Raw genomic sequence first — 12,343 nt, 5'->3', positions numbered from 1 at the left:
TTTGGTTTCCAAACGTTATTTATTTATTTTTCTACTCTGAAGTTGTGACAATTTTCTCATTAGTTGAATTGTTAAAGGGAACTACAGTTTGTTTTATGCCTGGAGCATTTTGTGCATTTACAAAAAATAATGTATAAAAAAAAAAAATATTTTCATATAACGTTATATGAAAATACATGTATTCTTCGAATGGCTTTTTAGCACACTGAAATGCGGGTTTAAAGCTCGGACTTGAATTTGTGGCGAGTCAGCAATATCTTATCAGGTTTTATTCAGTTCTTTCTTCTTCCACGTGAAAAACCATCTGACGCCTACATTACCCACAATGCAACACGGAAGGTCAATTGGGATGCGTGCGTGGGGAGCTGTTCACCTTTTAGCAGAGACGAAGAGGAGCCAGTTACAGATGTTTGGTGAGCTCCGTCCATGCTTTATCGATGATTAATTGGATTATTTGTTAATTATTTTGTCTCTAAAGATACAAAGCGAAGTCTTCATATTGCACGTTGCCGATATTGTTTGACCAACGGTCCAAAGTGGAGGACAAACCTGCCGGGCAAAAAAAATAACATAAATGAGGGCTTTTTTTTTAGCTGGAGTAATTACAGTAATTACAGTAATATTTATTTTAAATGTGCTGAACGTTTACAGGTGTCGAACCTAAGTGTAATAACCAGCTCCCACCACTAGATGTCGCCATGGGTGCGCTAATATTGATCAGGTCGTCTCCCCAGCTATTTATTGATTAAGCTGTTACAGTTTCTTCTGTTCACAATAATTAGGTCATCAGCTGAATGTGTGTTTTGTTGATAAATAGACAGTAGCGGAGGTGATGTGTGTGTGTGTGTGTGTGTGTGTGTGTGTGTGTGTGTGTGTTTGAGAGAAGCAAAGAAATATAGGTTACAAATGTGCGTTCAATTATTCAGGTTTGGAAAAAGAAAAAGGTGCGATTGGATGTTTGCCCACAGTTTGGACTGACAGGCGCTTCCTCTACCTGTTCGCAGGCCTGTGTTCGGGGCGGTGGAGGCTGGAGGCTGGCATGTGTAGGTGGCGGAGGGGTGGAGCACTGTCGTCTCCCATTGGGTGACCGTGCAGACGGGCGTACTAGACAGATTACTACCCGGTGCCCGATACGTAAATCAGTGTGAGATCAACGGGTGAGCCCGGAGCGCCGCAGACGCAGCAGCTTGGCCCCACCTGTCCTCCATATCTGATCCACGTTGGAGGTGGGCACGCTGCTCCGATAACGAGATCCCTTTTGTGTTTTGGTCCAATGGAGGCAGCCGTGCTGAATCCCGCGATGATGACCGAGGTGGACTGCAACAGCAACTCCCTGAACGCCGAGCTGGAGGTGAAGAAGCTGCAGGAGCTGGTTCGGAAACTGGAGCGGCAGAACGAGCAGCTGCGCACCCGGGCCAGCGGCTGCCCCGGCGGCCCGCACACGCTGCCGCCATCTGCGGCGTGCGCGCTGGGGAGTGCCGGTGGATACTGTCTCCCCAGCCCGCTGCCCACCCTGCTCTGCCACTCGTCCTTGGGGTCATTGGCTCCCCCGGAGGAGCTTTTCGACTACTTCCACCCTCACGGCGTCGGGGACGGAGCGGAGGCGGAGGACGCGTCGGAACCGTCGGAACCATCGGTCCTGGATGAGCTGGAGCTTTTGGATCTGGATTCTCTCAGCTGCTCAGACGAGTCTGATGAAACATGGTAACTATCGAGTGTTTGTTTTCATTTGTGAACCATTTGTTGCTCGTAATTACGAAGCCAGTGACTGATTTTCTTTTTTTGTTCCTGACGACGCATGTGTGCGCGCTTTGTTTTGAGCTGCTTGTGCCCAAACAAAGCCAGACACCTCGGAAGTTACTTGGCAGCAGGGAGGAGAGGCCACTTGTTATCAGGCCTGTCTTCGGGCTGCGTCAAGCTGCCGCGCATTTCCGAGTGTGTTTTGCCGGATGCTTTTCCATCAGTGCCCCACGGGCAATCAAAACACTTGACCGTGGTTGCGTTTGTGCGGGTGTCTCTCCCCAGTACACTCCAGGGCCGCTATTTCCAATTTCTGCTATTAACAACTCTCAGAATAAGACGCGTAGACTATTTTTAATGTCCCAAAGAGATCTCGGGTTGTTACTAGGTGATCAAATCAGTAGGGACGTGACATTGTCCTGGTTTCCACGCAACTTGCTCCAGCAACATCCACGTTGTGCGCATTCGGAAGTCACTTACTTTGAATAGTAAGCGGGATTTGTTGAGACACAACTAAATGACAAACTAAAGAAATGATGACTTTGTCAGTTAATCAGTCAGCTGACAAAAACTAAGTTTAAACTTTGCTGTAAAAATACAGTAAACTCAGATTTGCCAATTTATTAGGTACACCTAGCTCGTCTTAATACGGCAGACCCGTAATAACGTCCTTCGCGGGTGCAGCTCGAATAGTGTCTCCTTAAACTAATACATGTTTACATCAGTGAGTGGAGCAAGCGAGAGATCAAACCAGTCTTTGAAGAGGGCCTGCATGTATTCTGCACCGCAGCGCATTTGGATTCGTCTTTTATTTGCCGGGTTCCTGTCGCAGGTACTCGCGGCACGTCCGGGAATAGAAAGCGAGGCGCGTGCCGCGTCCCCTTCAGGTCGGACTCCGACCTGTCGTCGAAAGTTTCCATCTATGATTCAGCTGCTTCCTCGCGGCCTTCGGAGCAGATTTGCGGAGGAAGGAGTCGGGAGGCTGTCAGAAGAATCTGACGCACTACGTTTCAACAGAGCGGAGCTTCTTCCTCATATCTAAAAAGCTTAAGCTGGGCGGGGGGGCGAGATTTCTCTGAGTCAGAAGGAGAGGAGTTTGTGGCACAAAGGGAAGATGGAGTCTGAATTGTAAGCCGCCACGGAGAGATTATATATTTGTTGCGCACAAAAACAAAACAAAACAACACCTTACAAACTGGTTTTGTTTTCAATTAGTCATCTGAAAATGTCTTAAAAGACACGAGGCTTTGAATTCAGCAAGAAAAACTCTGACAAAGTTAGTGTCAGCTCGACTGCACACGAACGGCGTATGTGCGGAAGATGTAAAGCGTTGTTGTTCTGTACTCGAGGGACTCGGCACCACGCAGCAGTTTCCCTTTTTGTTGTCACTCTTCCAACGCAGACGCCGTCGTGTCTGAATAACAACTAGTTCAGTCTCGAGCCATCTGCGAAGGGAAGTGTGAGGCGGAAACGTAAAAAGGGGGAGAAAAACAAAACGCGCCCCAAAGACCGCGAACGGTTGAGAAATCGCACTTTGTCTTTTGTGCAAATTAGCAAACGTATCACGCGTGACACGTACCGGCTAAACATCCCAGAGATGTTCACCAACGCCCTTTCGCACCCGAACCGGATTCCTTTATCGAATGGTATCTCGCGGCCTCGGCCTCTGAGAGTTTCCGTCTGTCCCGTTCCAGGTTATACGTGGCGTCGAGGGCCAGAGACACGTCCGACGACTCCCTCGGTCCTCTGCAGTGGTGCCGGCAGGTTCTGGACAGTCCCAAGTCAGAGGTGGAGGCGGCCAGGAGATCGCTGTCCCTCCGGCTGGAACAAGGTACGAGGTGCGCGGGGGGGGGGGGACGTCGCGTTTAACGGCGCGACAGGAAACGAACGCGACGAGTTGTTGTGTGAAGTGTCGCTGGAACGCAGGAAACAGAAACGAGTCCGAACACAGAGGGTTGTGCGATCGTTCCTGCGAGTCCGACCGCGTTTTCGTCTCGGCGCGAAGGACAAAGCGAAGGGAAATTTAAACACCGTGTTCATCTTCTGTAGAGCGGCGATCGGAACGACACCTGCATCCTCTGCGCGGATGTGAGACGAGCGCCGTGCGGGAGTTCTGGAAAAGGCTTCTCCGGAGTTCAGCTCCAGTTCAGCGCGGAGGCGTTACCGAGGCCCGGTTCGTCACGTTGTCTCGAATAAGAAATATACGTAACGATATTTAGCGAGCGTCTCAGAAGTGTAATTAGTCCCTTTTCTGTTTGTCTCGTCTCTGTTTTACACAGACCGCGAGCGGCAGATTCATTGGGAGGGCGCCGCTCGCCTCCCGGCTATTTTAAAACCGACGTACACAACACAGCTTTTAGGTTTGACAAGGTTTGGTGCCAACAAACACAAGAGCTGGCTCCCTCGCAGAACGAACCCCGGCCAGGAAGAAGCGCAGCATTTTCACGAGTCTAGACTTCGCGGACTCTCTCGGCTCTCGTAGCGCGGCGAATGGAAGTTGGGCACAAATATCCGTTGTCACCTGATCGGTTTCAGGTCTCCCGTATTAACATATTTAAGTCACGCGCCGATTATTAGAGTACACGAAGATTACAGATAAGTAGTTGAAATTAGCCCCACATTCACAAGGAAAACACAACGCTGCCTAATTCACTCAGAGAAGAAAGTATTTGTACTTTCGGTACTTGTGACGGTGCTTGTAACGACATACGTTGTGCGTTATGCCCCAGATTGCCAGCTCTCGGTTTTGCGTTATATGGAAGGACGAGTTTGTCATTCCGGCGATTGTCGTCAGCGCGGATTTAAACACGTCGGCTCTGCGACCGCAACAGATTTCTGTTCCGGATGCGTCGGTCGGTCAATGTCGCTCGAGCGGCGGGAGAATTTTCCCGAAAAGCTCAACCGGAGCAATAAATGAGTAGTTATTCCACTGTTATACCTATCCCAGTACGTTTTGAATGAAAATAATGTCGCTTCTTTTCCTTCGTGGCCACGGTAATGAGTTTGAATTAGGATTAACTTCATCACTGCACTGAGACTACTCGGGCTCAGCAAGAAGGCAGCGCTCGCAGACTGTAATCTGTCCACACCTCACAGCATTAAGCAGATCCGACCCGGGTCACGTGACCCGCTTGTCCGTCACGATTAGACGGAGCAACACGGACGAAGAAGGAAGGAAATGTGAGGAAATAAAACGGGAAACGGGAAGTTTGTTTGGAGGCCGGGATGGAAAGCTGCGCGAGTCCGAATCGTCCTCTTTAAAAATAGTTTTCACGTCTGGAGTTTATTGACAGCAAACCTGGAAAAAGCGGATCGGTGTCATCGAGAAGAAGTCCTCATCGGGCGGATGGAGGCGGAGCGCAGAGCTGCGTGTTAGGCAGCTTAACACCCTGAAGCCTTTAATGAGAGGAGATGGCTCTCGACTCACCTGCGTTTGAGGCCGCCCCGCCTCCCCGCCCTTTCAAAATAAAGGCATCATTTGTCAGCGAAACACATTAAACGAATGTATTTTGAGAATATTCCGAATACGAATAGGAGGTTTGTGAAACACTGAAACGGCAAACACTTAACGCCATTGTCTACGCTGTGGGCAGCGGTACGCTGCCGAATCAGTCTTCAGTCTTCCCGAGGACTTTACAGAAGATGGGAGAAGCCGCGTCGATTTAATTATTCCAGTCGGCAGTCAACGGGCCGAGCGTAACGTCGCCTCGTCGGACGCGCTCTTTAAACCGTCACCGTCGGTATTCGGGTCACGGCTTCGACTCGGTCCTGCGAAGTAGCGCCGGCCGAACCTAACGGGTCCCCCGCTCAGAGCTGCGGAGGAATCCTCCCACCTCCTCGGCCCGCAATCTCACCGTCTGCCTCTCCGCCTGAGGTTGAGTACAGTCAAATGGAGAGCCGTCGCCATAGCGACCGTTTACATGAAAGGAACGGGTCCCTTCGTAGCTTAAGTGGCTTATATTCGCATTGGCAGGTAACGGAGAGAAATCCTTTTGCTGCTTATGCTGTATTCAATAACACACACACACACACACACACACACACACATTGTAATAAGACATGCACAACACACTCATTTGAATAAGATGCACAATGCAGCATTTTTTCCCTTCATCTATGTTCCCCAGACACTGCCTCACATGCTTCAAACCAGTCAGTTTCTTCTCTGTGTCTATGAATAGTAACGGCGATGCGTGCGTGCGCGTGCGCGTGAGCGCGCGCTTGTGCGCGAGACACTCGGCACCAGGTACAGCCGCAGTTTGCGAGTCGCTCTGTTGCTTTGAATACAGCTTTGTCCTCTGTGCTGAGCCGTTGAATAGAGCAGTGAGTGACAGACACGGCTGGTGAGGTAACCGACTGCCGCACAGTCTCTGCTCAAAGAGGCGTGTGTGCGTGCGTGCGTGTGCGGCATCCAGCTTTGTGCTTATTGCTGCTTTTGTCTGAGCCACTTTCAAGTTTTCCAGCTATGAAGGGAGACCCTGGTGGCTATTTTGTGCACCTGCACTTGGTGCTGTCGTCAGTGTTTTTGTGGGACTCATTATTATCATTATAATAAAGGAACGCGTCATGGTATTGTTGTTACGGATTGTAGGTGGAAAAATGTGGAATATTTGTCAAATCTTTAAAAAGAAAAATTGGTACGTTTGCTTGTTTACCTCCCACCTCCTCCCTCCTCAGTCTCCAGGTGGCGTAGCTCCCTGTCCGGCCCGTCCCCGTCCCCCGGCCCCCCTCTGAGTCGAGTCGCCGGAGTTTCTCCCATCGCCGCCTCCCCGTCAGCCAAACCCCGCTGCGCTCCCCAGTCGTCCGAGAGACACGGTAGCCAAACAACAAACCGGCTTTGTTTGTTTGTAAATGCACGCGGTCGGCCACGAATAGAGCTTGGAATCGCTCTAGTAAAAAATAATGTTGTTTCCCATCTTTTCAACCCCCCTCCTCCTCCTCCTTCCTCCCTGCCTCAGCTCCATCCCTTTCCTCCTCCCCGCTCCACCTGGTCCTCCATCGGACCCCGAGCCCCACAGAGAAGGAGCTCTCCCCTGTAACCGAGAGGACTCCCACGTTCCTCCCTCACCCAGCCATCCGAAGTAAGACTCCCCTTTTACCGTCGCCGTAGAGAAACACGCGCTAAGCAGAGCGAACACAGAAATTAACCGCACGAAACTGAGAACTGTGCAATATTAATGTGAGGAAAGACACTTGTTTCAAAAGTGGGTCAACCGCAAGCTTTTTATACATTATCCCAACCGTCCTCTCACGTAGGTTGCGGGGGAGCGAGAGAATATATTTCACTTGCAGCTTCGAGCACCGTTTCAGCCGCAGATATAAAAAGTGCCACGGCCTTTTTGAAATGCGGCACGGCACGCTGCTCGTTATACGCGACCGGTCGGGCCGCTGCAGCCCAATTACATCGGAGGGCGAGCGGGTGACGGATTCGAGGGCATTATTAGCGATGGGAAAAAAAGAAAAAGAAAAACGGCGTTCCAGACACGGCACGGGGCAAAGCCGCGAGGGAACAAGAAGGGGCCGCAGTGGAGGGAAGCCAGCGGAGCCCCGCGGGCACGGAGCGGCAGGAACCGAATGCCACGGGGGGCGTTGTTGTCGTTTTTGCTCAAAGCTCAATTCCATGACGTGGTATTAACAAAGCACGACACGAGCTCATGTTTAGTATGACGACGTTATTATTCACAGAAGAATAATTAGATTTGCTTCAATCGCATGAAGTCTTGTCAGTCTTACACACCCCGCTGTAAACAGTTTATTTACCGTTAACAAGTATTTCCTCCGCGGTCGTAGTTGGTTTCTAAAACCAGTGAGTCCAAAATGACCCGAAGAAGCTCCTAAAGGGAGCAAAGCGTGACAGAAGCAGTTCGAATAAAAGCAGTGATGGAAAGGATTGTTTGAGAGAGCGGCGAGAGGGAGCAGATATCTGGAATATCATTAACTGCGGAGAGGTTGGCGTCACCTCTCGCGTAATATTTCTGCCTCGCCGGTGCTTAATAGGCTCTAATTCTCCGAGCTAAGCGTCGCCCTCCATTAGTTGGGATCCTTCATCTCGACGCCCGGAGGGTGCTTCTCTCGAGCCGAGCCGCCTCGTTTGTGCAACACTGCGTCGTTGTCAAAACCGAGGCGGAAAGGCGAAAGGAGGAAAAGTCGTCGGAAGCCGACTCTGTTTTCTTTCCCCCCCCCGAAGGCCACTTCCTCCGCCAGTCGGCCCTCAGCCCGCAGTCGTCCGTGGACGGCGACCTCGGCGCGTCGGAGGACGAGTCCATCGCTCTGGGATACAAACTGCAAGACCTCACGGACGTCCAGGTGATGGCCCGGCTGCAGGAGGAGAGTAAGTCGTCGACGTTATTGAAGTTGTTTGTCATTTATCGTGTTACGTCTCAATCGGAAGAGCTGAACGACCAGCGCACTCAGAAATGAGAAATCGTACAGTTGTCGAGCAGCGGAGCAAATGCCCTGCAATTCGGAGACGCAGCGTTTAAACAGACATTTGTTCCACCTGTGTTTTTCCTGCTTTTATCGGTCAAACGGTGTGAAAAAAAGTTGCATTAATCTAAATGTGTCTTCCCAGAATCACTGGGATGCTCACGAGACTCAGATTACGGCGGTTGTCTTTGTCTCATTGTTTTCCAATTCACTTATTCTGCTGTCCTTCTGTCTCTATTGTTGCCTCCTCTCTAATAATTTAACATATGGCACCAGATCTCAGAGCCCATCGCTACTTCAGCTTCATTAACCCCAGGAGGTGACGACTGTGTGTGTGTGTGTGTGTGTGTGTGTGTGTGTGTGTGTGTGCGTGCGTGCGTGCGTCTGTCCGTCCTGGCCTTGTGTGTTTTGCGCGCTGGTCCTCATATCTCGCTCCCCCAGGTCTAAGGCAGGACTACGCCAGCATGTCGTCCGTCCTGGCCAACCGCCGCAGCCAGAGCTTCTCCTTCCAGCTCAGCCAGCTCAGCGCCGGCCCCGACCTGGAGGAGGAAGACGAGGAGGAGGAGGAGGAGGAGGACGACGAAGACTACGGCCTCCTGCCGCCACCGCAGCCGCGCCTCACTCGCCTGCCGCACTCCCACACCTTCTCCAGCATCCGAGACTGGCGAAGAAGCACCAGCTGCCTGTCCACCCCTCCTTCCACCCCTTCCGCGCCGCCGTACCCTCCCGCCGGGTTCGCCTTTCAACCTCCGCCCCGAGCCCAGCCTCAGGGACCGGGCTCGTACGCGGCCGAGCAGCAGGGCTTCAGACCGGGATCAGGTGAGAGCCCTCCGCTCCTGGTTTAGTGACTTGAGTCAAAGCGAAAATATACATAAATATATACGAGCGGCGTATCGACTGTTGTCAAAATCGGTGCAGCGGTGCCGCTTGTGTTTCAAAAGTACACAGAGCGCCACTAATACGAGCTATTTCTGTGTCTATGTTTTGTACGTGCAATATTCACGTGCGTATTTACCACGCACGCCGTCGGCCGTGTTGTTTCGGGGATACGGCGTCACGGCGTCCAGCCGAATACGAGAGTAAGTCTACCGTGTTTTACACTAAGTTCAAATACAGTTTAATACTTTTAACGGCAAATGTATCCCTGAACATTAACGCGAGCATTTGTCTCTCACCGTCTTTCTCATTTGGAGATGTATCGCATCTACGCCGCGTCGCACTGACCCGCTCCGACCGCTTAATAATAACTCTAAGCCTCTTGTACAACGGCTCTTAAAGCCCTCGGACCGGCGCCTGTTTCCGTTCCGAGACCGGAGAGGGTTTGACGGGATTAGAGTTAAGAGTGTGACCGAGGGGACCGGAAAGCTCCCGGAGAGCTTTACCAACTATCCTAAAGGGCGGAGGTCAAATGAAACGATAGGCAGGAGCAACAGCTTAACCGATTTGGTTTTTCCTCCTCGCCGTTCGGTTAAAATGCGGCCTACTCCGTCTCTGTCTCTGTGTGTCGCTCAGATAAATTGCGGAGGAGCATGCCCAACCTCGTCAGAGCTCCCGGCGTGCCCGTTCCCGCCATTCCTAGCGCTTCCCCTTCTTCGCTTCGTAACAGCCAGAGTTTCGATTCGTCCAGCGGGTTGGCTCGGCTGCAGTCCTCCAGTAAGATTTCCCTTCTCTCGTCGCTATTGTATTATACGTAACACTCGTAGAGATCGGTTCTGTAATTTCTCCCCCCTCTCCCCTCCCTCCCCTTCAGTTCCCTCCCCAGGCCAACTTCAAAACAGGGTGCAGAGCGTAGGGAACTTCTCCTCATTGTCGCGGCAACCGCTAAAGGCCACCGCCTACGTCAGTCCCACCGTCAAGGGCTCGGCCTCCGCGCCGACCTCCACCGGCCTCCAGTCTCCGAACGGCAGCGGCGGGAGCAACAGCGGGATCCCCCTGCTCGGTAAATCGCCCGGCGGAGGGGGGACGCCCGCCTCCGCCCCCGCCGCCCCCCGCAGCAGCCTGCCCCGCCCCTCTTCCTTCGTGGGCACCACCAGCTCCAACCTCCGCGGCAAGGCGGCCCAACCGGCGCGAAGGTAAACCGTCAAACGGAAAGTCATTTTTGTCAGTATTTGAAACGTCCGAGGTGAAAAAAAAAAAAGCTCTACGACACAGTTTGTTACATTAGACTGTGGCTGTTGGGTTAAATCTCAAAACTGCAATTAATGAAGTGAAATAGCTCAACAACTATCAGCAGACTGAGAGTTAGAATAACTTGGCTGGGCCTTTGGCGCCATCACGTGGTCAACATTTGAATTTGTCCGATAGCCGACGAGTAAATACCAGCAAAAATGAAATCCTTCCCGTCTTGTCTCGTCGGGGCGTATTTATTGCCGAAACGACGATTTTGTCCTCTTCGTCTCTTTCTTTCCCTTCAGCTTACTGACTCCTCCAAAGAGCTTGTCCACCCTCAGTGCCCTTCGTGACAGCACCTGGAGAGACGGCTGCTACTGACGACCGGACGCGCCGGCGCCACCCGCTGGCCGGGGTTACTCGCTACGTCCGGCTGTCCTCGGGAACGCCGAGCGGTTTTGACCAAAAACGCGGCGGCTGTCGAGACGACCCGGAGAACGGCGTAGAATAGTTGGACGTCGTCCAAACGGACCGCGGCGGCGGAGGATCTTCGCATCGACCGACGTCTCAAACGCTATGCAGAATTTCTTTGGGAACGAACAAGTCTGGTCCGCGCCAAGGGGGAGTCGTTCCCCGCTGCTCTCCCGCAATAAACCGCCGGCCGTCGGGTACCGACCGGTAATACCACTAACCCGATAAAGAGGGCTGACAGCTTTTTATTAAATAAGCCTTGTGTTTGTGTATTTATTTATATGTTTATTTTAAATAAAAAAAAATATTGACTAATCGGGCGTTTTCCTTGCGGCAACGAGTCCCTTCCTTCCTTCCTTCCTTCCTTCCTTCCTTCCTTCCTTCCTTCCTTCCCTGTTAGTTCGGGACAGCTGAGAGCAGGCAGACGTCGCCTGAGACGCTGCGTTTTAAAGGCCTTCAGCTCACGTGAAGACTGAAATAGGAACCAGAAGCCTGGAACTACTGAGCCGGGAGGTCGTGTTTATATACTTGTATACAAACCAAGGAGCCGAGGTTTTACTTATTACAAAGACACTACCGACGCGCCGTCCTGCTGTGTCTCACCAGACTTATTATGGTCTGTCTCACCAGGTTCACGCTCAGGGAGGACACCGTGATTTGGAGCATTCGGTGCAGCTCTCTGATGAAGTTAGGACTATTGAACAGATGAGAGGAACCGTGCAGTAAACAAACAAACGTGTGTCCGTTGAAACGACCAGCAGGGGGCAGTAGTACAAATTATAGTCTCTTCCGCCGGAAGCAGCGAAGCCTTTAAAACCCCGGATGGAGCCGCGAGAGCGCCATTTTTAAAAACCCCCTGGAAGAAGCAACAAGTCGGCTCCGGCTTATTTCGATTGAGTTCAATATTAAGAAACTCTTGAACGAAGGGAAAGATGCAGAAAGGACTCGTGCGAAACCGTAATTTTCGTCGAGGGACCGACAAACGGAGAGGGACCGGAGGACCCAAAATGTGGAGTTTCGGAAGGAGACGTTTCCCCGGAGATGTGGACTCCCGGTTGTGTCCCGGGGAACGTGTCCGGAAAATTTGTCCCGCGTGCCGACGGAGACGGACCGACCGACTTGCGGAGAGCTTCACTCCTCAGGTGAGTCAAAACAACTCCAATTTATAGACCTTAAATTTAAAAAAAAAAGAAAAAGGAAAATGGTGTCTTGTAAGAAATGCACTTTATAATTTGCAGTTGTATAAAAGAGATAAAAACCCGATGCTACAGTCTTGTGCATGTTTAATGAAATACAAATATAATCATGCAAAAATCCCATGTTATTATATTATTATTGCAGCAGCAACCCTCGTATTTGTATTAAAAAAAAAATACAGGAATGTGCAGTTTTTAGGGAGCCGGACTGAAAACGAGCTGAATTTATGACAACAAACCAGGAAAGCAATAAATTAAAGTTTCACTGTAGTTTTTTTTAGACACGAAAAATGAAGTATTTTTGAGGGGGGAAAAAAAAATGTGGCTGTTGGGATTAAATATAATAAAAGATAAAAGATTACAGGACAGTCAGTCGACGCAGCTAAAGTGTGTTTTTCTGT

General features: G+C 51.1%; 2 protein-coding genes across 8 annotated transcripts in view; one reads left to right on the top strand and one right to left on the bottom strand.

Moving 5' to 3' along the window:
• Positions 1–12,343, bottom strand: part of LOC138620753 (interleukin-1 receptor accessory protein-like 1) — a 229,325-nt gene that overhangs the window by 36,374 nt on the left and 180,608 nt on the right. The window lies entirely within an intron of this gene.
• On the top strand, positions 325–11,002 carry LOC138620754 (SLAIN motif-containing protein 1-like). 5 transcript variants are annotated; one of them, XM_069698227.1, is made up of 11 exons: positions 325–413; positions 1,005–1,704; positions 3,435–3,571; positions 6,418–6,555; positions 6,699–6,821; positions 7,928–8,071; positions 8,608–8,985; positions 9,234–9,245; positions 9,679–9,819; positions 9,917–10,238; positions 10,581–11,002. In XM_069698227.1, the coding sequence occupies exons 2-11, from the start codon at positions 1,274–1,276 to the stop codon at positions 10,654–10,656; spliced, it is 1,902 nt and encodes a 633-aa protein (XP_069554328.1). In that variant the 5' UTR covers positions 325–413; positions 1,005–1,273; the 3' UTR covers positions 10,657–11,002. The 5 variants fall into 5 exon arrangements, with proteins under 5 accessions (XP_069554328.1, XP_069554325.1, XP_069554326.1 ...); XM_069698224.1 differs by lacking the exon at positions 10,581–11,002 and having other exon boundaries at positions 1,280–1,704; positions 9,917–10,246; XM_069698225.1 differs by lacking the exons at positions 6,418–6,555; positions 10,581–11,002 and having other exon boundaries at positions 9,917–10,246.

Source organism: Brachyistius frenatus, unplaced genomic scaffold (genome assembly GCF_029030835.1).
Source record: "Brachyistius frenatus isolate BFR_SWC_R1_liver_20210118 unplaced genomic scaffold, ASM2903083v1 Contig_26, whole genome shotgun sequence".
Classification (NCBI taxonomy): domain Eukaryota; kingdom Metazoa; phylum Chordata; class Actinopteri; family Embiotocidae; genus Brachyistius; species Brachyistius frenatus.
The sequence above is the reverse complement of the archived record's forward strand: the minus strand, read 5'-3'. Positions and strand labels throughout refer to the sequence as shown.